This window comes from Trachemys scripta, chromosome 14, assembly GCF_013100865.1.
Source record: "Trachemys scripta elegans isolate TJP31775 chromosome 14, CAS_Tse_1.0, whole genome shotgun sequence".
NCBI classification, from domain to species: domain Eukaryota; kingdom Metazoa; phylum Chordata; order Testudines; family Emydidae; genus Trachemys; species Trachemys scripta.
In genome coordinates this window covers 4838682-4863739 of record NC_048311.1, presented here as the reverse complement: position 1 = coordinate 4863739, position 25058 = coordinate 4838682, and the positions used below count along the sequence as shown (strand labels likewise).

Genomic DNA, 25058 nt, shown 5'->3' with positions numbered 1-25058 from the left:
CATGATGGGAAGTTCACTTAGAACAGGAAGGATGGAGGGCTCAGGGCAGGGGAGAGCCGCATGTCGCTAATGACAATGGGATGGACTTTTCTCTCCACAACCTCATCAACTTGCACTGAGCCAAAATCTCCATCCAGTCAGCCCACGTTTTATCTCCTTTCGGTGCTCTACCTTCAAGATTTTAAGGTCAGGAGGGACCATTAGATCATCTAACGGTTTCATGTTCTCTCCACAGGTACTAATGTGGAGAGTGGAGTAGATGATACATCTGAGGGAAGGGAGCAGAAGGAGACTCCACCGATTGGAAGGCATGAGATGCACTGTCCTAGGAATGGGGGTTCCATGACCACCACTCCCAAGAGAAGGAGGAGGGTGGTGGTGGTCGGGGACTCCCTCCTCAGGGGGACAGAGTCATCTATCTGCTGCCCTGACTGAGAAAACCGAAAGATGTGCTGCTTGCCAGGAGCTAGGAGTCATGATGTGACGGAGAGACTTCCGAGACTCATCAAGCCCTCAGATCGCTACCCCTTCCTGTTTCTCCACGTGGGCACCAATGATACTACCAAGAATGACCTTGAGTGGATCACTGCAGACTACGTGGCTCTGGGAAGAAGGATAAAGGAGTTTGAGGTGCAAGTGGTGTTCTCGTCCATCCTCCCTGTGCAGGGAAAAGGCCTGGGTAGAGACTGTCGAATTGTGGAAGTCAACGAATGGCCACGCAGGTGGTGTCGTAGAGAAAGCTTTGGATTCTTCGACCATGGGATGGTGTTGCAAGAAGGAGGAGTGCTAGGCAGAGACGGGCTCCACCTAATGAAGAGAGGGAAGAACATCTTCGCAAGCAGGCTGGCTAACCTAGTGAGGAGGGCTTTAAACTAGGTTAACCGGGGGAAGGAGACCAAAGCCCTGAGGTAAGTGGGGAAATGGGATACCAGAAGGAAGCACGAGCAGGAGAGTGCAAGAGGGGAGGACTCCTGTCTCAGACTGAGAAAGCGGGACAATCAGCGAGTTATCTTAAGTGCCTATACACAAATGCAAGAAGCCTGGGAAACAAGCAAGGAAAACTGGAAGTCCTGGCACAGTCAAGGAACTATGATGTGATTGGAATAACAGAGACTTGGTGGGATAACTCACATGACTGGAGTACTGTCATGGATGGATATAAACTGTTCAGGAAGGATAGGCAGGGCAGAAAAGGTGGGGGAGTTGCATTGTATGTAAGAGAGGGGTATGACTGCTCAGAGCTCCGGTATGAAACTGCAGAAAAACCTGAGAGTCTCTGGATTAAGTTTAGAAGTGTGAGCAACAAGGGTGATGTCGTGGTGGGAGTCTGCTATAGACCACCGACCAGGGGGATGAGGTGGACAAGGCTTTCTTCCGGCAACTAGCAAAAGTTACTAGATCGCAGGCCCTGGTTCTCATGGGAGACTTTAATCACCCCGATATCTGCTAGGAGAGCAATACAGTGGTGCACAGACAATCCAGGAAGTTTTTGGAAAGTGTAGGGGACAATTTCCTGGTGCAAGTACTGGAGGAACCAACTAGGGGCAGAGCTCTTCTAGACCTGCTGCTCACAAACCGGGAAGAATTATTAGGGGAAGCAAAAGTGGATGGGAACCTGGGAGGCAGTGACCATCAGATGGTCGAGTTCAGGATCCTGACACAAGGAAGAAAGGAGAGCAGCGGAATAAGGACCCTGGACTTCAGAAAAGCAGACTTTGACTCCCTCAGGGAACAGATGGGCAGGATCCCCTGGGAGCTTAACATGAGGGGGAAAGGAGTCCAGGAGAGCTTGGTGTTTTTTAAAGAATCCTTATTGAGGTTGCAGGAAAAAACCATCCCGATGTGTAGAAAGAATAATAAATATGGCAGGCAACCAGCTTGGCTAAACAGTGAAATCCTTGCTGATCTTAAATGCAAAAAAGAAGCTTACAAGAAGTGGAAGATTGGACAAATGACCAGAAAGGAGTATAAAAATATTGCTCAGGCATGCAGGAGTGAAATCAGGAAGGCCAAATCACACTTGGAGTTGCAGCTAGCAAGAGATGTTAAGAGTAACAAGAAGGGTTTCTTCAGGTATGTTAGCAACAAGAAGAAAGTCAAGGAAAGTGTGGGCCCCTTCCTGAACGAGGGAGGCAACCTAGTGACAGAGGATGTGGAAAAAGCTAATGTACTCAATGATTTTTTTGCCTCTGTCTTCACAAACAAGGTCAGCTCCCAGACTGCTGCACTGGGCAGCACAGCATGGGGAGAAGGGGACCAGCCCTCTGTGGAGAAAGAAGTGGTTCGGGACTATTTAGAAAAACTGGACGAGCACAAGTCCATGGGGCTGGATGCGTTGCATCCGAGGGTGCTAAAGGAGTTGGCGGATGTGATTGCAGAGCCATTGGCCATTATCTTTGAAAATTCATGGCGATCGGGGGAGGTCCCGGATGACTGGAAAAAGGCTAATGTAGTGCCCTTCTTTAAAAAAGGGAAGAAGGAGGATCCAGGGAACTACAGGCCAGTCAGCCTCACCTCAGTCCCTGGAAAAAGCATGAAGCAGGTCCTCAAGGAATCAATTCTGAAACACTTCGAGGAGAGTTAAGTGATCAGGAACAGTCAGCATGGATTCACCAAGGAGAAGTCGTGCCTGACTAACCTAATTGCCTTCTATGATGAGGTAACTGGCTCTGTGGATGAGGGGAAAGCAGTGGATGTGTTATTCCTTGACTTTAGCAAAGCTTTTGATATGGTCTCCCACAGTATTTTTGCCAGCAAGTTAAAGAAGTATGGGCTGGATGAATGGACTATAAGGTGGATAGAAAGCTGCCTAGATTGTCGGGCTCAACAGGTAGTGATCAACGGCTCCATGTCTAGTTGGCAGCCGGTTTCAAGCAGAGTGCCCCAAGGGTCGGTCCTGGGGCCAGTTTTGTTCAATATCTTCATTAATGATCTGGAGGATGGCGTGGACTGCACTCTCAGCAAGTTTGCAGATGACACTAAACTGGGAGGAGTGGTAGATACGCTGGAGGGTAGGGATAGGATACAGAGGGACCTAGACAAATTAGAGGATTGGGCCAAAAGAAACCTGATGAGGTTCAACAAGGACAAGTGCAGAGTCCTGCACTTAGGATGGAAGAATCCCAGGCACTGTTACAAACTAGGGACCAAGTGGGTAGGCTGCAGTTCTGCAGAAAAGGACCTTGGTGTTACAGTGGATGAGAAGCTGGATCTGAGTCAACAGTGTGCCCTTGTTGCCAAAAAAGCTAACAGCATTTTGGGCTGTATAAATAGGGGCATTGCCAGCAGATCGAGGGACATGATCATTCCCCTCTATTTGACATTGGTGAGGCCTCACCTGGAGTACTGTGTCCAGTTTTGGGCCACACACTACAAGAAGGATGTAGAAAAATTGGAAAGAGTGCAGTGGAGAGCAACAAAAATGATTAGGGGGCTGGAGCACATGAGTTATGAGGAGAGGCTGAGGGAACTGGGATTGTTTAGTCTCCAGAAGAGAAGAATGAGGGAGGATTTGATAGCTGCTTTCTACCTGAAAGCGGATTCCAAAGAGGATGGATCTAGACTGTTCTCAGTGGTACCAGATGACAGAACAAGGAGTAATGGTCTCAAGTTGCAGTGGGGGTGGTTTAGGTTGGATATTAGGAAAAAAATTTTCACTAGGAGGGTGGTGAAGCACTGGTATGGGTTACCTAGGGAGGTGGTGGAATCTCTTTCCTTAGAGGTTTTTAAGGTCAGGCTTGACAAAGCCCTGGCTGGGATGATTTAGTTGGGATTAGGTCCTGCTTTGAGCAGGGGGTTGGACTAGATGACCTCGTGAGGTCCCTTCCAACCCTGATATTCTATGATTCTAAGATCTAGACCAGTGGTTCTCAACCCGCAGCCCGTGGGCTGCTTAAGGCCCAATCAGCACACAGCTGCGGCCAGTCACGCCGGGTTTACAATGGAGCTGTGCCCATATTCAGAAGGGGCCCTGGCACCCGGACTGTAGCCCCAACCCATGCTCTGCCCACACTTCATTCTGAGGCCCCGCCCCTGCTCGGCCTCTTCCCCCCCGAGGCCCAGCCCATCACTCGCTCCTCTCCACCACCTCCCATCCTCATCGCCTACTCCCTCCTCTCTGCCTCCTCCGCTCCGTGTGAGCAGTGGGCAGGGCCTCAGGGCAGAGTACAGGTGGAATGGGGGGCAGGGCCACAGTCCGGGCACCAGGGCCCACAAAAGATTAATCCAGCCCTGGCCTCAGGGACATATAGGTAGTGTATATATATATATATATATATATTTTGTGTGGATGCAGCCCACATAACACATAGAGAGCAGCAAGTGCAGCCCACAATGGTAAATAGGTTGAAAACCACAGATCTAGCTGATCTCCGGTATATCACACATTGTCCAATTTCAAACCAGTGACTCCTGTATTGAACCCAACAACCGGTATCTGACTAAAGCAGGTCTTCCAGAAGGCATCCGCTCTGGATTGGAAGGAATCAAAAGATGGAGAATCCACCGCTTCCCTTGGTAGTTTGTCCTACTGGTTAATCACGCTCACATTTTTATAAAAGTGTCTTATTTCTAATTTGAATTTGTCTGGCTTCAGCTTCCAGCCATGGTTCTTGTTACGCTTTTCTCTGACAGATGAAAGAGCCCTTCAGGATCCAGTATTTTCTTCCTGTGGAGGCACTGAGCCTGTCACACCTGAACAGGTTGGGCTGGGGTCTTTCTGGGCCAAGACGCAGACAGACGCTTTCCTGCATGTCAGCCACTCTGAGGGCATCACATTACCCAACACCTGCCCAATCCTGCCCTGCTCCCTGGGCTGCAATGGGGATGGTTCCCTGACTGGGCTGGCAGGACAAGCCGTGTGTTGCCATGTCACTCAGGGTACTCTGATACCAGGCAAGCCTTAGGGAAGGGTTTCTGGGCACCTACCAGCAGCTTCTCACTTTGCATCTCCTCATCAGCTTTGATTTCTTCTCTCTCTTTTATCAGACAGGCCAGCCGCTCTTGTGACATATCCTGGAAGAAGCAGGGGTGGGAGCCAGGTGTAAGAGGGTTTGATTTTACAGACAGTGTCACAGCTGCCAGATTTCAGGGACCTCTCTGCCCCACAGTATCCCTGGCACACACTCACACAGATCCTAAGTAAGTATTTGGCCCTTAGCTTTCTTGCTTTAAAGCACTGATACTCAGACTGAGGCTCGAGAACCGCAAGCGGCTCTTCAATGTGTCTCCTGCGGCTCTTTGCAGCACATGATAGTAAAACACTGTGTGATTTCATTATTAACCAATCTAAGTTATTAACCAATCAGGATGCTTTTATTCTGTTATTAACCAATGATATTATTAACTTGCACTAAGTTATTAACTTATTTGCTTTGAGAATTATATATATATATAAGGCTATCCTTGAATCGCACGATGATTGTCATATAATTGCGGCTGTGTTGCAGACAAGACATGGAAAATCGCAGAAAAGTAATAATGGACCTTTATTAATTGCAGTAACTTGGAAAAGCCGGCTGACAGCAGAAGCCCTGGCCACCCATAGCTGATAGCGGGAGTCTTGGCTGCCTGGGGCTGACAGCTGGAGCCCTGCCATGCGTGGGGATGACAGCCGGAGCCCCGGCCGCCCAGGACTGTCAGTGAGGCTGACTGTTAAAAGATAACATACATACACCTGAATTCAGCATTAAAATTGTAGTGGAAGTCTAATATTGTGGGATCCACAATTTCCGTAAAATCGTAAATTAAGTAGGGATATATATATAATATTTCCCCTGTCATGCTGTTTAAATATGACTATATAGTACTCTAGTAAATGAAACAATGAATTCACACAACTGTGGCTCTTTTGGTTAATAGTGATCACTAATTTGGCTCCTAAACCATTGACTATCACTGCTTTAGAGCTACAGCAGATGGGAGAGGGGATGGCAATCAGGGGGCTGGATTGTTCATACAGAAACAGAGAGAACTGGAAGTAGTAATGATACAGCACAAAAGCACAGCTCCAAAACCCGCCAACCCTCCCCTCCTCAACATCCCCCCACCCCAGTTCCATCCTTCCCAACTCCCTGACATGCCCCCAAGACCAGCTCCAAATATTGCCACACACCCCAAATATTCTCCAGAGACCCTGGGTGCACACCATCAATGTATCCCACATCCCCATCACCCCGAAGCCAAATACCCCCCCAACCAAAATCCCAGCTCTTAAAACCCCCACATGTTCAATTCCCCCCCCTCCACCACCACCTGTACTCACATCCTGGCTCCAAGCAAACACCCCCACATAAAGATGACCCACTGTGAATATCCGCTTATTTTCAGAGGTGGGGGGAGGGGCTGGGACTTAGCACCATGCTCTGCGGTAGTCATTGGGCTATAGCTCCCCGCCTGCATCTCCCGACCCCAGGCTCAGTCTCTTCCTGGTTCAGTCACACTAACCCTGCAGCAAGGGCTGTTCTTTCTAGTTTGTGACCTGCGCCCATCGCGTCTCACCTTAGTGCCTTGGGTCATTCCCCCTTCTGGGCCCCATGGGGGGAACTCAGGGTCCCTGGGGCAAACCACGGAGATGGGTTCCTGATCCCCTTGGCAGGACAGTGTCAGCACTTCCCTGGGTCTACCTCATGTCCCACTTCTTCTCGCTCCTCTCCCCCACCCCATGCACTGAGCTGCCTGATGATTCCCGTATGGCCAGCTCTTCTGATTTATTCAAGTCTCATGATATATTGTGATTTTTCCCCTAAGGCCCCAGAACCTGGAGTCGTGTGAGTACACCAGACTCTCAGCTTTCACTTTCTACAAAAATTAAGTTTCTCGTCTTTATGGTTGCAATTAAAAAGCATCAACATGGTGAACCCTCAAGGCTCAAAAGCCAGAAAGAAAATAAAAAAGGGTGACCATACATTCTGTTTTGGCCAGGACAGTCCCCTTTTTTAAGCCGTGTCCCGCCTGTCCCAACTTTTTTGGCAAAAATGGGCATTTGTCCCCTTTGCTCTTGCCTGCTTGATCAGATGGAAAGAGCAAACGGGACAAATGCTCACTTTTGTCAAAAAGAGGGATGCGGCGGAATGTGTGGTGGGGAGGCAGGGCTCAGGCAGGTAGCTGGAGCCAGCACCGTGCCATTTCCCATTTTCCCTTTGGGAAATATGGTCACCCGAAAATAAAGAGATCTCTACGTGTGTTGTTGTTTTTTTAAATCTCATGATTCTTAAACCAATCTCTTGATTCTCGAATGCTTCAGTGGGCAATAGCGTCATCCCCACCATCTGCAGGGAACTTTGGAGGAGGAGCCAAGGCGCCACAGGAAGGAAGCCTATGGCAGCAGTCAGTCTGTGTGCACATGGCTAGCATGCCAGCTACAGCAGCAGCACTTCTGTAAATACTTCTCTGCCAAAGCGCTAGCTCGGTTTTACATGCCTGGAGTCCAGCTCACGTTATTATTACCCAGTATGTGGCACATGAAACATGCAGGACGGGCTTCTGGCATCTAGGACAGGAAGGGCTCCACTCCGGCTCCTCCAGGGGGTCTGAGTTGCAGGCCCGCGGGCAGATGTTGTGCCCGCAGCTGGCATCTATGAAATATTCCAGGCACACGGGGCAGGAGGAGAGCGTATCTTCCAGGCTCGGCACTAGGCTCCCGTTACCGGCCATGGCCGCTCCGCACATACAAAGGGCTCTAGTCTCTGCTTGGGTTGGGGATGGGGGGGAGAGAGGGGGTGGAGGCGAGGTTGTGGTGGGAAATGGAGAGGCGTCTCCTCGCCCGGGATTGGCTCATGTCCTGGGGGCCCCCGCCAGGGTCTTTGTGACACGGGAGCATTGAGACAAAATTCAGCCTGGAAGGGAGAGAAAACACCCAGATCCCAGGCAGCCGGGTCTGCAGATCCTTTGGGGGTGGGGGAGGAGAGAGCCAGGCTGGGGAGACTGGAAGGGGAGCAGCAGGGCTGGGGAGACCAGACGCCTGGGTTCTAACCCCAGGGTCTGGGGAGTTCGGGTCCAACCCGGGAAAGCCCCAGGGGGCGGTTGCAGCCCGAGTTGATATGGAGGGACGCACAGGAAGGGACTGGTGTGGGAGGAAGGGGGGAGGAGAGGAAAGAAGAGAGGGATCAGAGACTGGGCAGCATCCCCTTGCCTGGGAGCTGCTCATCAGCAGGGCTCTTAGAAGAAGCTGCTGCTGCTGCTTCTGCCTCCCTTGGGAGCCGGGGCTGAGCCGCTGATGCTCCCCTCCCATCTCTGTCTGTGCTGGGGAGAGACCTGCATTAACCCTCCTCTGTGCCCAGCCGGGGGACTTTCTGCGGGGGCTGGAACCAGCCCCTGGGGCAGCCCCGGGCTCTGCCGCCACCAGCCCCTGAGCCGGAGCCTGCAGGTGAGGGGAGAGACCCCGGGGAAAAGGGCTGGGGCCGGGCAGGAAAGTGACTCTGCACCAACGGCCCCTGGGAATCTGCTCCCTTGTTTAATGCACCTGCAGGAGGGATTGGGGCTATCTTAACAGCATGACTGCTGTTGCTGGTCTCAGTCTGCCCTGAGCACTGATCAGGATCTATCCCAGGGGCAAAGCTGGGGGATGGTGACTTCAGATGGGGAAATTGGGGAGGAAGACGAGGGACTTAAGGGGCACTATCAACAGATTCCCCCCCCCCAAAGGGGGTGTCCCATTTTTGTCTGAGGAAGGGTAGAGTTGTCAGGAAGCTTAAGAGTGAACAATATGACAGAGAAGTAGAGAGACAGTGTGAAATGTGGTCAGTTTAACAATCTCTGCTGTTAGGTGAACAACAGGGGAGAGGTGAAGGGGTGACACACAGGAGAGGGAAGAGTGTGTGTGCAGTAGTGATGGGTGGGAGGGGGGTTAAATGTGCAGCGGCTGTCAAAAAAGCAACCAGTATGTTGGGAATCATTAGGAAAGGGATCTCACAAAACTGGGTGACGGCAACAAAATGGAAGATGAAATTCAATGTTGATAAATGCAAAGTAATGCACATTGGAAAACATAATCCCAACTATACATATAAAATGATGGAGTCTAAATTAGCCGTTACCACTCAAGAGAAAGATCTTGGAGTTATTCTGGATAGTTCTCTGAAAACATCCACTCAATATGTATCTGAAGTCAAAAAAAGCAAACAGAATGTTGGGAATCATTAAGAAAAGGATAGATAATAAGATAGAAAATATCATATTGCCTTTATATAAATCCATGGTATGCACACATCTTGAATACTGCATGCAGATGTGGTCACCCCATCTCAAAAATGATGTATTGGAATTGGAAAAGGTTCAGAAAAGAGCAACAAAAATGTTTAGGGGTATGGAACAGCTTCCATACAAGGAGATACTAATGAGACTGGGATTTTTCAGCTTGGAAAAGAGACAACTAACGGAGGATATGATTGAGGTATATAAAATCATGACTGGTGTGGAGAAAGTAAATAAGGAAGTGTTATTTACTCCTCATAACACAAGTAGGGGTTACCAAATAAAATTAATAGGCAGCAGGTTTAAAACAAAAAAAAAGGAAGTATTTCTTCACACAATGCACAGTCAACCTGTGGAACTCTTTGCCAGAGGATGTTGTAAAGGACAAGACTATAACAGGGTTCAAAACAGAACTAGATAAGGTAATGGAGGATTGATCTCATCAATGGCTATTAGCCAGGATGGGCAGGGATGGTGTCCCTAGCCTCTGTTTGCCAGAAGCTGGGAATGGGAGACGGAATGGATCACTTAACTTATCTGTTCTGTTCATTCCCTCTGGGGCACCTGGCATTGGCCATGATTGGAACACAGGATACTGGGCTAGATGAACCTTTGGTCTGACCTAGTATGGCCGTTCTTATGTTCTTATTCTTCATTTACAAATATAACCCCATTGCCAACCTCTCTAAGAGAAGCTGTGGGGTCCCCTCAAATTTTGCTTTGATAGATAAACCTTTCTAGTTGTGAAGTGCCAGCAGGGAAGTGTTTGCTCTATCATACACATCAGGAATAAAAGGACTTGGACTGTGTTACTTTCTTCCTACCTGGTAAAAATGTTACCCACCCATCCCCACTGAAATGATCTGCACAGCTCCCTCGGGAGGATGGGGGCCTTCAGTGGTTACTCCTTATCAAGGGCACATCAGAGTAGGAGGATCCTGTTCAGCTGTTAAAGGAATATTTCTGCTGCCAGATAGTCTGTATTTTTTTTAAAAAATCTTTATCACTCACTTCACTTCATAATAGCTTCAAAAATTATGTTTGACGGGGGAGAAAACGCCTATCACATTTCAGACTCTCATGCTTCGGAAAAGTCTGTGTTTCTCTAAATAATATTTCTGTTGGACACACCCATGCTTTCATAACTGCCTGAAAAATAGCAATGTCTCACTGGAGAGAATAGGCCAGTCAGATTTTTATCCCCCAAAATGTAAATTTCAGACCATAATGTGCATAAATTCCCTTTCTCGTCAGCATTTTATTTGTTAGTGTCACCAACTAGTGGGATGTAATTAGAGCTTTATCAGGCACATAGTTGTGACCAAATCCTGCCTGACAGTTGCTGAACTATAATTCAGACAAGGCAATGAGATGGACATTAAGTTGGACATTAGGAAAAACTTCCTGACTGTCAGGGTGGTTAAGCACTGGAATAAATTGCCTAGGGAGGTTGTGGAATCTCCATAATTGGAGAATTTTTAAGAGCAGGTTAGACAAATACCTGTCAGGGATGGTCTAGATAATACTTAGTCCTGCCACGAGTGCAGGGGTCTGGACTAGATGACCTCTCAAGGTCCCTTCCAGTTCTATGATTCTATGTACCCACAATTTTTAAAGGTTACCTAAAAAAACAATTGGGTTTGTGACCAATTTCCCCCACTTGTGCTGAATGAAAAAAGACCTGAAAGAGACTTTGGTTTTCTTCTTTTTTATTAAATATTAGAAGTACACAAGTATTCTAATATTTTCTAAAAGACTCTATGGACAACTGAAGAACTATTAGATTTACAAAATGCAGGGAACATAGCAAAGGAAACATGATTTTATCCCATGCTTTTTTTTTAAAGTATCAGTCACTGTAGTTAAAGCTGTGTGAAACTGGAATTTTATGGAAAATTCTGTGATTTTTAAATTTGTTCCAAATCAGAAAGAAATGTCAAAACTTGGTATTTCCCGTGACTGGACACAATATTCCAGTTGAGGCCCAATCAGCGTGGAATAGAGCGGAAGAAGTATTTCTCGTGTTTTGTTTTCAACACCATGCTAATACATACCAGAATGATGTTTGCTTTTTTTGCAATAGTGTTACACCATTGACTCATATTTAGCTTGTAGTCCACTATGACCCCCAGATCCCCTTCCGCAGTACTCCTTCCTAGACAGTCATTTCCCATTTTGAATGTGTGCAAGTGATTGTTCCTTCCTAAGTGGAGTACTTTGCATTTGTCCTTATTGAATTTCATCCTATTTACTTCAGACCATTTCTCCAGTTTGTCCAGATCATTTTGAATTTTAATCCTATCCTCCAAAGAACTTGCAACCCCTTCCAGCTTAGTATCGTCCGCAAACTTTATAAGTGTACTCTCTATGCCATTATGTAAATCATTGATGAAGATATTGAAGAGAACTGTACCCAGATATGATCCCTGTGGGACCCTACTTGATACGCCCTTCCAGCTTTACAGTGAACCACTGATAACTACTCTCTGGTGATGGTTTTCCAATCAGTTATGCAGTCACCTTATAGTAGCTCCATCTAGGTTGTATTTCCCTAGTTTGTTTAGGAAAAGGTCATGCAAGACAATATCAAAAGCTGTATTACTGTCAAAATATACCACATCTACTGCTTCCCCCCATCCACAAGGCTTGTTACCCTGTCAAAGAAAGCTATCAGGTTGGTTCTTGATAAACCCATGCTGACTGTTACTTATCACATTATATTCTAGGTGTTTGCAAATTGATTGCTTAATTATTTGCTCCATTATCTTTCCCAGTACTGAAGTTAAGCTGACTGGTCTGTAATTCTCCGGGTTGTCCTAATTTCTCCTTTTATAGATTGGCACTATAACTGTCCTTTTCCAGTCCTCTGGAATCTCTCCTGTCTTCCATGACTTTTCAAAGATAATCGCTAATGGCTCAGATATCTCCTCAATCAGCTGCTTGAGTATTCTAGGCTGTATTTAATCAGGCCCTGGTGACTTGAAGACATCTAACTTGTCTAAGTAATTTTTAACTTGTTCTTTCCCTATTTTAGCCTCTGATCCTACTTCATTTCCACTGGCATTCATTATGTTAGGCATCCAATCGCTACTAACCTTTTTGATGAAAACTAATACAAAAATGTAATTTAGCATTTCTGCCATTTCCCCATTTATAGTTATTGTTTTGCTCCCCTCGTTGAGTAATGGGCCTATCCTGTCCTTCATCTTCCTCTTGCTTCTTATGTATTTGTAGAATGTTTTCTTGTCACCCTTTGTCTCTAGTTAGTTTAATCTCACCTTCCTAATTTTGTCCTTACATGTTTGTGTTATTTGTTTATATTCATGCTTTGTAATTTGACCTAGTTTCCACTTTTTGTAGGACTCTTTTTTGAGTTTCGGAAAATTGAAGATCTCCTGGTGAAGCCAGGGTGGTCTCTTGCCATACTTCCTATCTGTCCTACACATCTGAGTATCTGAATATCCACAGGGCTTCAATAGTCACAGACTCCTTGTGTCCCCTGCCTTGGGCTGGTTCCCTCCCCTGAGGTTCTCTGGCCTTCTGCAGTGTTGTGACAAGTGGCTTATTATCTGCTCTCTGACCAAGTAATCAATTCCCCATGTTTGGGGATCCCTAAGTTTATTCCAGGAGACACACAGCACATTTCCCTCCAGTCACTAGGCTTTCCCATGGGGTCTTCATGAACATTTTCCCATCTTTGAGGATGAAATGTCCCTCCTGCAAAGAAAGAGGCTGGATGGGACCAGGTGGGATGTTCTCTCTGGGAAATGGTCAATGGAGCTATAACAAGCTCTGATAATCACCCCTTTCCATCCTATGAGCAGGACCTCCGGTCCCCCGAATACCTCACTAGACCTCATTTACCACATGGACCACGGGGAAGAACCCAGTGCCCCAGACCTTCAAGATTCTTCAGAAAAGGAGACACTGAGCGACTCCCACCCAGGTGAGGAATAAGTCAGACCAAACCCCAAAACTTCCAATGCCCCTGTAAGCTCTCTGACCCCTGCCTCTTCTCAGCTCAGTCAGAAAAATAGCTAGCAGGTGTCATATCCTCATGGCAGATGTCACTCATGGCCTCTCATCCATCCTGACTGGGACCAGCCAGTAATGACCTCTCCTCCATGTTCAGATGGGCTGAGGAGGCAGAATTGGTCCCTCTGCACCTTCTCCTTCGCTGGCTGGGTATTGAGCTTATCAGCTGGTTTGGTTTGGTTTGGTTTACCCGTATTTGCCATTCACCTTTGCAGCACAGGGAATGACTCACGTCTGGATTCAGAAGGGAGCTGATGGGTTCAGAAGGGAGAATGAATATGACAGACCTCAGCAGGAATGTCCCGAGCGAATGGAACTGCATGAGATGTTATCAGGAAGCGCCAAAGGGGAACTTTCCCAGAATCGTGAAAAGGAAAAAGCCAGTGAGAGTCAGTCTTATAAATGCCCCGACTGTGGGAAAAGCTTCCACTGGAGCTCACGCCTTGCCATAATCAGCGAATCCACACAGGAGAGAAGCCACATAAGTGTGCCGACTGTGGGAAAGGCTTCAATTGGCGGGCACAGCTTATCACACATCGGAGATGCCACACGGGAGAGAAACCCTTTACATGCGAAGACTGCGGGAAAAGCTTCATGCGGAGCTCCAGCCTTACTGAACACAAGAGAATACACACGGGAGAGACACCTTACAAATGCGACTATTGCGGGGAAAGATTTGCCTGGAGCTCAGCCCTCGCTGTACACAGGAGAAGCCACGCGGAAGGGGAACCCTATCGATGTAAAGATTGTGGGAAAAGCTTCTGCATGAGCTCGGATCTTAGTAAACATAGAAGAGTGCACACAGGAGAGAGACCCTATAAATGCCCCGACTGTGGGAAGAGCTTCAGAGTGAGCTTAAACCTCACGGCACATCGGAGGATCCACACCGGAGAGAGACCCTATAAATGCCCTAAATGTAAGCAAAGCTTCCGGCAGAGCTCCACCCTTCTTAAACATCAGAGACTACACTTGAAAGAGAGGCCCTATAAATGCCCTGAGTGCGGGCAAAGCTTCTGTGTCAGCTCAGCCCTGACTGTTCATCGGAGAATCCACACAGGAGAGAGACCTTACAGATGCAAAGGCTGTGGGAAAAGCTTCAGGAACAGCTCATCCCTTATCACCCTTCAGAGGATCCACACGGGAGAGAAACCCTATAAATGCCCCGACTGCGGGAGGAGTTTCAGCCAGCGCTCAGCCCTATCTGCACACAGGAGCATCCACACAGGAGAAAGACCCTATAAATGCGACTGTGGGGAAAGCTTCATTGTGAGTGCTGACCTTCTCAAGCATCAGAGAATCCACACGTTAGAGAAACTCTACAATTGCAAAGACTGTGGGAAAAGCTTCTGTTGGAGCACCAACCTTGCTGCCCACAGGAGGATCCACAGGGGAGAGAAACCTTATAAATGCCCTGACTGTGGGAAAAGCTTCACGGGTAGCTCAACCCTTATTACGCATCAGAGACTGCACACGGGAGAGAGACCCTATAACTGCTCTGATTGCGGGAAAAGGTTCAGTCAGAGCTTAGCCCTTACTAAGCATCGGAGAATCCACACAGGAGAAAGACCCTATAACTGTTCTGACTGCGGGAAAAGCTTCACCAACAGCTCCCATCTTATTAGACATCAGACAACCCACACTGGAGAGAGACCCTATAAATGCCTGGAATGCGGGAAAAGATTCAGGCAGAGCTCAGCCCTTGTGAAACATCGGAGGCTCCACATGGGAAACACTGTAAATGTCGACCTTACAGAGAATGCTCAGACCACCAGTGAAGCCAGGCGGGATGGGAACCCATGATGGACCGTGATTGGAACTCTGCAGCATTAAAAAAATTGCAGTAAACCTCACTGGAGCATTGTGGCGGAGAGGTCTGTCTGTGCGGGGGAAGCACCAGAGGGGGGATGATGCTGGGTGCTTTGGGAATGGGGCTGCAGGAAGCAGAGGGAGGCTTGAGGCAGGTGAATCAGTTATTTGGGGTTTGTAGGGAGAGAGCTGGGATCCCGGGGGTGGGGGGAGGAGGGTGTTTTTCGTGCAGTCTGTAATTCCCTGAGTTACCCAAGCTCATTGCGGCAACATCTGGCAGGAGTGGAGGTGTCTGGCGATATGGGCTTTAGAGTTCTCTCTAGTCTCTATGGGTCAGTTCTATGGCTCACTAGGGCCAGAGACTGGATTTCCCGTCTGCAGGGAGCTGAGATGCTGAGTCAGGGTACCAGGGCTAAGAAGCAAACACAGATCTGGACCTGATCCTTTCAGGTGTGACCAGACCCGTCCCTAGGGGGGAGCCTAAGAGCCCATTCAGCACTGCCCACCCGTCACACAGTCTCCTGACTCCTGCAGTGACCAGAGACCCCCCTCAAGCCCCTCCATGCTGCCCCTTATGTCTGGTACTCCCGGCCAACCCCCTGCATATTCAGAACCCTCCTCACATCCCACTCCTTCTTAGTATCCCCCGAATCCCACTCAGCTCTGACAGAGACTCCAGACCCCTCCCCATGGGACCCCTAGCAATAAGTCATATGTGACAAGGGACAAGGGGGAAACTCTGAATCAGAACCACATGGGCCCTCCAGACCCATCCCAGTGAGCTGGGCAAATAACAGAGAAGGGTGGAGGGCAGAGGAGGAGAATGGTGCGAAGGGCAAGAGTGGGGAAGGCCCCAACTCTAAGAGCAGAGGGATAAGGCAAGGCTAAAAATCCATCTGGTCACCCTCTTTCCCCCATCTACTGCAGTGTTCTGTATGGGGACAATAGAAACTCTCCCTGTCCCACCCAACCCCCCCCCCCCCCCCCCCACACACACACACAGGATGTCCCCAGGGGAATAAAAGCCTCCACTGGATTGGAAATACTGACCCTGCTGTAAATTTACCTTATTCCGTGGTTCCCATGAATCTGAACCCCCTGGACTTCCTGTGTTTGCTTTGGTGACCCAACCCTGATGTGACACAGGAGTCTCTCCAGACTCCTTTGTCTGGAATAAGGAGTAAAAAAATGGCCTTTAAGGGAGTTGGAGACCTCCTGAGAAGTCTCTTTGAGGCTTCATTTCCCCCAGCCGGGGTTGTCATGTTCTGCAGATTCTGCTGACTTCACTTGGTGCTGTAGCTGCTCAGCACTTTCTGAAAATCAGGCTGAAGGTGTTTCCAGCTAGGGACCTCCAGTGCCCACTTCTGACAAACTGGCCAAGGGATCTCTCAGAGGGGAGAGAACATTGTCCTTGTCTAAAGGCTAGAATGATGGGCTCTTGCTGCACATCAGAGACCCTACCTGGGAGAGATCTTGCCCCTGATCTGGATGCTGAGAAAGACTCAGTACTTGGGCAGCTCTTACAACTCAGCTGAGACTTCACAGGAGTAGAGGGGTTTGTCCCTGGGGAGCAGTAGCCCTGAGCAGGGTGGGGTCAAGCCAGCTGCCAGAGTCAGGGGAGGCACCAGGGGTGCAACAGTCTTGAGGAAAGGGGACAGAGACACTTGTCTCCCCAGGAAACAGCAGCTTGAGTTTCCTTGAGGAGGGGTTCCTGCAACCCCAGCTCTGCCCTTGGGCAGTTGGTTGGCTGGGGATGGAGGTTGTGGTTAGATGTTCGGCTGTGTGTGTGTGTTGTTCCTGTGTGCTGCCCCAGCTCTGCGCAGACAGCCAGTATAGCAGACCTCAAGCGAACTGCCCAATGACCACAAGATCCGTTAAGGGACAAAGGCACCAGGCCAGGTTTATTGTCGAAAAACACGGTATTAGTATCTCACAGACTCTACCGGACCACTAATACATGTATGCCCGTAACAATGGACCAGCTCAGTGAACAGCGGGACTTTCCATTCCTCCCTAGCCCAGACAAAGATACTCCCTCTGAGATACATCTTTATACCCCGATACAAACAAGTTAGTACTGCCTCTGACAGTTACTGCCCCCTGACGTGGGGAGTTATTATCCATCACCTTGTACATGTTGGTTCGATCAAAATATCTCTATTATGTACTGTCATCCTGACCTTATCTTTTAGGAGGGGTCAGTGTGTTCCTGTTATCCTTGGGGAATGTTTTTGTACCATCCTTGATATTGGGATATTCTGGTACCATTTGATATTGGGATGTGTTTGCGTAAGCACTCTGTAATTAGCACTTCTTAGGAATGTGTGTTTCTGCAAATCAGCCCTGTCCTTGCCAGATTCTGTGAGCAGGTTCTGCCTCATACCAGGCCTCTGTTTCAAGAGCTTATGTCTCAGGTACTCTTCCTACTACATTGCTGAGCTGGGTGAGGTGGGTATGAAAGGGGCATTTACAGGTGAGTTAGGGTGCATGTCCATTTGCACCAGCTGAGGAGAGACCCATGGTTTGCAGAAACTAATCGGGTTGGTTAAATGCCAGGATATGACGCCATTTGTCTCTTAAAGATTCTTACTATGACTTAGACGCTCTGTCTTAAAGCACCAAGAGAACATAGTTATGATCAATAAGCAATTTATTATGGAAGAAAAAACAGACCAAACCAGCCACTAAATAGTGTGTTTACTTTGGTTATAGTCTCCTCTGGTGTCTCCCTTGGGGAGAATTTCAGCAGAGAATGCACCGTCTCTGACAGTGAGACTGGCTTCCTATAGGGGGCACGCTTCTCTAGCAGAGCTGAAACAGGAGACAGCAATTCCCAAATCAGTAGGTGGATCCTGTCCAATTAGCAGAGAGGATCCAGATACTTTATTGCTGGCAAAGGAAAGTTTGTTGAAAGCGAGTCTCACTAAATGTATAACTTATTCTATTAGCCATCTTTCAGGGCTCTTTGTTCAGAGGTCCCAATGCTGCAAACACCTGAGTGCAAGTCAGTTAAATCAAAGGGACAAGTTATGTAGGTAAAGTTAAGCAGGTACATGTAACCCTTCTGCCAGGTGGAGTCGGCAGCCAGGTTGAATAGCTAGGGGTTCCTCTTCAACAATACAACACAAAACCGGCTCCAGCCCCTGCCCAGTAACCTGGGACAATTACATACCATCCCTGGGCACCTGTAAGAGGCAAAACTTCCCCTCTCACAAGCACTGAGTCTGTGTGTAGAAAAGAAACTTTTAATAAAAGGAGGGATGTCCCCGGCATTAATTTGGGAAAACGCTGCAAGCAGGATTCATAAACAAAACCATGAGCCAAACATCCACCCCAAAGTATGCTGGGCTGTGTCCTTTGGCCTCAGGTTCTTAATTCCAGCAACCAAAAGTTCCTTTAACGTGCCCCTCCCTTCTCCCTCCAGGGCACCCCACTCACAGTGGTCGTCCTTGGTCAGGGAAGACCCAGAGTTCAGAGGTGCATCTGCGTGAGCTCACTTCTCACCCTGGCAGGGCGGCCGACAGAGTGGAGTGGTGGGCGGCTGGTGGAGCAGAGCGAGCACCTAGACAGCAGAATGAGCAAGGTGCCTCCCCGACTACCACCTCAACAGCACCAAGAAAAGATGCAACGACATGCTCAGCAGATGTAAAATGACCATTGAATGTGCTATTGGTAGACTGAAGGGGCACTGGCTTTGTTTAATCACAAGATGGGACTTCTGTGAGAAAAATATCTCAATGGTTAGTTGCCGACTGTATCCTGCATAATTTTTGTGAAGCAAAGGGGGAAAAGTTGCAGCAGGGGTAGAAGTGGAGTGGCCATCTGCAGCATTTGAACAGCCAGACACTAATGCTATTAGAATATCTCAACACAGAGCTATACAGCTCAGGAAGGCTTTGAAAGAGCGCTTTAATCATGAGCCACAGTAATGGGCTGTGGTGCACGGTGCTGTACCTGGCCCTTCTGTTTTGGGGCCAGTTAGGCATGGTGTGGTGCTTGGTTTACATCTATGAATAGAACACTGACAATGCAATTTTGTGATGCTTGCTGTACCTTTATGATACACTGTTTGTCGCTGATCTTATGAGTTGTGTCGCAGTGTACGACAATATGTAAGTGGGTGCTTTCACTACTGTCAGGCATTGTGCAACATACGTTGGGGACTAATAAAGATTAATTGCTTTCCAAACAATACAGTTTTATTGAGCAATGAAAACACTAACATTTATTTGCAAATTAAAAGTAAATACGTTAAAACCTTAGTACATGTCTAGAACAGAGCTTAAAGAAGGGGAAGGAACATTCATGTCCAGTTTAGCTACACATACACTGACCTGTTGAGAGCTACGGTTGATGTATGTGATGCTGTGGTTGTCCTTAATGTCCCCCGGAGTGGTAGGGCTACGGATGCAGCCCCTGATGTCATGTGGAATGTTGAGGAGGGGTGTAGGGAGGTGCTATCCTGGAGTTCTCCATGGGCTGCAAAGGGAGGCGAGCCTGTGTTTGTTGAAGTTGTAGGTCCACAAGAGTCTGCAGCATCTGTGCTTGCTGCCAGAGAAGCCCAAGTATGTCCTAGTGCATCTCCCTCTGCTTTTCCTGCGCCTTTCTCCTGTCCACTCTTTCCTTCATCACACAGTCTACAATATTCATCCTACAGGCCCTCTGTTCACCATCGGATGCAGCACTGGCTTGCAGGATCTCACTGAACATGTCATCCTGAGTTCTCTTCTTTCTCCTACTTATCTGGCTCAGGTGTTGTGCAGGTGTGAAAGGGGAACCCCTCAAGGGGGGCAGTAGGTCTGGATAAAACACACAGAGGCACAATTGTCACAACAGAAAGTGGAAGTTGAGATTCAGAACTCCCTTCCTTCGCTCCCCTGATATTTTAAACAAGACATGCTTATTGACACTTCCGCTTGGGAGTGCTTGTGCACCACGCTTCTCACAGCACCAGCCATGGTGCGTATGGCTCACTTGGGGAGAGGGAAACAAGGAGGGAATTGCTTGGTAGCACGAAACTGAGTATACTGGCACCGTTTCCCATAGGTGGGTGTGATTTTAGCTGGTATCTCACTCCTGAGGGTAACAAAACCACCCGGGCCCATAGGCCACTAGCCAGTTTACCACAGTTGGGTGAAAGTGTCCTACCATGGAGGAAGAGATAAGACTGACATCTCTAGAAACCTTGGGGAGAAGACTGCGGAGCACCTCTGAGAAAGTTTACTCGAGATCTCTCAGGAGGATTCAAGGGATATCTCCGTGTACATAAACAAACGGCTCCGCTTACGCACCCAGGGGTGCCAGAACGGGGTGGGTTAGGGGGCCATGACCCTTCCACTTTTTACCGGTGGTAAGGGTGAGTGATGGGGGCAGGAGGTGGAGAGAGGAGTGAGCGGGAGGTGGGGTCTTGAGGGGAAGAGGTGTTGCAGGAGTGGGGCCTTGGGGGAAGAGACAGGGCAGGGGCGGAGCTTCGGGGGAACATATGGTGCGGGAGTGGGATCTTGGGGGAAGGGGCATTGTGAGGGCAGGGACTTGGGGGAATGGGCAGCAGAAGGGCAGAGCCTCAGGGACAGCATGGTGTACAGGGCGGGGGCACAGTTCGGGCGCTTGTGGCCCCCCCACTTTTAGGGCGCTTCTGCCACTCCTGTACCCAGCTACCTCTTCTAGCACGAGTAAATTAATGAAAAGTCAGTAGCTGTATCCTGCCAAATTGGGGGTGCCATCACCGTATTGGAAAATAAATTTACACACCTGAAGTTCCTTCCCCTGCATCAGGCTCGACTCTGCTCGACTGCTGGGACTCACTGGACTTCAGTGGAGTCTCAAATAGATCCTGGCTTGTGGCATAGCTGAACCTCCCTGTAGCATGTCCCCTATCCTCCTCCTCTTCCTCCTCCTTGCTGTTCACAGCTGGGACCTGGGACTCAGGTTGCTCGGAAGTATCCACAGTGGTGTGTGAGGTAGTGGTGGGGTATCCGCCAAGTATGGCATGCAGCTCATTGTAAAAGGAGCAGGTCTGTGGCTTGGCACTGGATCGATTATTGGCCTCTCTGGCTTTCTGATATGCCTGCCGCAGCTCCTTTGCTTTCATGCAGTACTGCTGCTGGTTCCTGTCATGCCCATTTTCCTGTATGCCCCATGCAGTCTTCTCAGAGATGTCCACGTTTCTCTGGCTGGTCCATAGCTGTGCTTGCAAAGCCTCTTCTCCCTGTAGGCCCGGGAGATCCAGTCTCTCCTGTCTACTCCAGGCTGGAGTGTGCCTGGAACACGTAGCTGGCATGGTCAGCTGGGCAGTTGCACACAACAACTGAGAGCTCCTAGGTGTGCTCATCACAATGGACAATCAGGAAAAGGTATTTCAAAAATTTGCTGGGCTTTAAAGGGGCAGGTGGCTTCCTGTCTCTGTGACCCCTAGGCAGTGGAGTTCACAATTGTGACCAGAGAGGTCAGCATTGGGCATTGTGGGACAGCTGCTGGAGGAGTGTTTGGCTTGACATAGGTAACACAGTGTCCACATTCCCGTTGCGTTGGCCTCTGGACATCAACCATGTCTCAACGCTGCTCAGGGAGGTGGTGTTACTATGTCAGTGTAAAGTAGAGCTCAGCTTACATTGGTGGGAGACCAAGTGTAGACACCTGCACAATCAGGTCAATGTAAGGTGGTGTATGTCAACCTAACTTTGTAGTATAGACCAGGCCCTGGAGTGAGGCAGGAGCATGCACGCTCAGAGGCAGTGACTTAAGTGCCAAGGGAACTTTTACTGCAAAAACTTAGGTGCTGAGTGAATTTAGTTACCTACTGGGTTTTGTGGGATGCCATCTAACGCTGCGATTTAGGCTTCTAAATCTGGGGTGTCAGTGCCTAACTCACTTTGTAGGTCTGGGCCTAAGTCAATAGCCCACAGTCACACAGTCTGTGGCACAGCAAGGAAAGTAACCCCAGGTCTTCTGCATCCCAAGTTAGCAATCTAACCCTGGACCATGGGCAGAATAGTTGGTGACAATGAAATTTCCTCTGTGTGTGGCACTCACATTTAAATGAGTAACAAAACAAAAAAACAGAAAACAAAACCTAACAACAAAAGAGCATTAAGCTTTATTATCAGTGGAATTGTTTCGCGTATACTTTTATGAAATTTCCATAAATGCCTAAATGATTTTGGATCATGTGTTATCGACTTTCAGTGGCACTTTGACTACTAAGTCACTTCTGAGCTTTTGAGAATTTAACACTTAGGCCTGGTCTACACTACGAGTTTAAGTTGAATTTAGCAGCGTTAAATCAAATTAACCCTGCACCCGTCCACACAACGAAGCCATTTACTTGGACATAAAGGGCTCTTAAAATCAATTTCTGTACTTACTCCTCCCCGATGAGGGGAGTAGCGCTGAAATCGACATTGCCGGTTCGAATTAGGGTTAGTGTGGATGCAATTGGACGGTATTGGCCTCCAGGAGCTATCCCACAGTGCACCATTGTGACCGCTCTGGACAGCAATCTGAACTCAGATGCACTGGCCAGGTAGACAGGAAAAGCTCCACGAACTTTTGAATTTCATTTCCTGTTTGCCCAGCGTGGAGCGCACAGGTGACCACGCAGAGCTCATCAGCACAGGTAACCATGCAGTCCGAGAGTCGAAAAAGAGCTCCAGCACGGACCATATGGGAGGTACTGGATCTGATCGCTGTATGGGGAGACAATTCCGTGCTAGCAGAACTACGTTCCAAAAGACGAAATGCCAAAACATTTGAAAAAATCTCCAAGGGCATGATGGAGAGAGGCCACAATAGGGACTCACTACAGTGCCGCATGAAAGTTAAGGAGCTCAGACAAGTTAACCCGAAAACCACAAAACCACAGCACTCAACGGACTTTGCTTGGTATGGGAAAGGAGGGGGCTGCTTTTATGAAGGTTGCAGAAGCCAAAAGACAATGGCTTACTATGGCCACATGCAAGCTGAATTCTGTTGCCCGGTCCTGCGTCTGTGATCTCTAACACCAAAGCCGCAGGCACTCAATATTAAGATGCAAAATGCGACCTTGTACCGAAATCACATGTGCTATGTAATGTGAATAGTGTTGTTCACCATGAAAGAGTATACCCATTGTTCTGTAAAATGTATCTTTTTAAATACTTCTCTCCCTTTTTTCCCTCCCGCAGCTGCAAATTTTTCAAGTCTCCCTCCTCCGGCCCAAAGGCTATCTCAGATAAGGGGGCAAAAAAACACACACAAGATGAAATGTTCTCTGAGATCATGCAGTCGACCTGCAATGAAAGAGCTCATCTGAATGAGTGGAAGGACACAGTATCACAGTACAGGAAAGCGGTCAATGAATGTGAATACAGGAGGGATGAACGTGAGGACAGGAGGGATGAACATGAGGACAGGAGGGATGCTCAAGATGAGAGGTGGCGGCAGGAAGATCAGAGGAGGCAGGATGCAATGCTGGGGTTACTGCGTGATAAAACGGACATGCTCCGGCATCTGGTGGAGCTTCAGGAACAGCAGCAGGATCACAGAGTGCTGCTTCAGCCCTTGTATAACCGCCCTCCCCATCCCCAAGTTCCATAGCCTCCTCACCCAGATGTCCAAGAACATGGGGGGGGGGGGGGCGGGGAAAGGCTCCGTGCATCCTGCCACTCCACCCCAGTGGACAGCCCAAGCAAAAGGCTGTCATTCAACACGTTTTGAAGTGGCCTTTTCCTTCCCTCCTCCCCTCCTCCTACACCCCACCCAGGCTACCTTGTCAGTTCTCTCCCTATTTTTATATTCAATTCATAAAGAATACATGGTTTTTAAATGATAGTGACTTTATTTCCTTTGACAGCAAGCTGTGATTAAAGGGGGTAGGGTGGGTGGCTTACAGGGAATGAGTCAATCAAGGGGGCAGGTTTTCATCAAGGAGAAACAAACAGAACTTTCACACCGTAGCCTAGCCAGTCATGAAACTGGTTTTCAAAGCTTCTCTGATGCGCAGCGTTTCCTGATGTGCTCTTCTAATCGCCCTGGTGTCTGGCTGCACGTAATCAGCGGCCAGGCGATTTACCTCAACATCCCACCCCGCCATAAACGTCTCCCCCTTACTCTCACAGAGATTGTGGAGCACACAGCAAGCAGCAATAACAATGGGAATATTGGTTTTGCTGAGGTCTGAGTGAGTCAGTAAAGTGCGCCAGCGACCCTTTAAATGTCCAAATGCACATTCTACCACCATTCTGCACTTGCTCATCCTATAGTTGAACAGCTCCTGACTACTGTCCAGGCTGCCTGTGTATGGCTTCATGAGCCATGGCATTAAGGGGTAGGCTGGGTCCCCAAGGATAATTATAGGCATGTCAACATCCCCAACAGTTATTTTCTGGTCTGGGAAGTAAATCCCTTGCTGCAGCCGTTTAACCAGACTAGTGTTCCTGAAGACGCGAGCGTCATGAACCCTTCACGGCCGTCCCACGTTGATGTTGGTGAAACATCCCTTGTGATCCACCAGGGCTTGCAGCACCATTGAAAAGTACCCCTTGCGGTTTATGTACTGGCTGCCCTGGTGGTTCAGTGCCAAGATAGGGATATGGGTTCCATCTATCGCCCCACCACAGTTAGGGAATCCCATTGCAGCAAAGCCATCCACTATAACCTGCACATTTCCCAGAGTCACTACCTTTGGTAGCAGCAGCTCAGTGCTTGCTTTGGCTACTTGCATCACAGCAGCCCCCACAGTAGATTTGCCCACTCCAAATTGATTCCCGACTGACCGGTAGCTGTCTGGTGTTGCAAGCTTCCACAGGGCTATCACCACTCGCTTCTCAACTGTGAGGGCTGCTCTCATCTTGGTATTCTGGTGCTTCAGGGCAGGGGAAAGCAAGTCACAAAGTTCCATGAATGTGCCCTTATGCATGCGAAAGTTTCGCAGCCACTGGGAATCATCCCACACCTGCAATACTATGTGATCCCACCAGTCTGTGTTTGTTTCCCGGGCCCAGAATCGGCATTCCACGTCATGAACCTGCCCCATTAACACCATGATC

General features: G+C 48.6%; 1 protein-coding gene and 1 pseudogene across 1 annotated transcript in view; one reads left to right on the top strand and one right to left on the bottom strand.

Annotated features, from left to right (window-relative positions):
* Positions 1–7692, bottom strand: part of LOC117887129 (zinc finger protein 271-like) — a 78741-nt gene extending 71049 nt beyond the window's left edge. Inside the window, exons 1-2 of the mRNA XM_034789401.1 lie at positions 7447–7692; positions 4927–5013 (exon numbers count right to left, since the gene is read on the bottom strand). Of these exons, the coding sequence (XP_034645292.1) occupies positions 4927–5013; positions 7447–7668 (309 nt within the window). The 5' untranslated portion in view covers positions 7669–7692. The remainder of the gene's footprint in view (positions 1–4926; positions 5014–7446) is intronic.
* A 4146-nt stretch (positions 7693–11838) lies between these two features.
* On the top strand, positions 11839–17087 carry LOC117887153 (annotated as a pseudogene).
* Positions 17088–25058: the final 7971 nt, after the last annotated feature.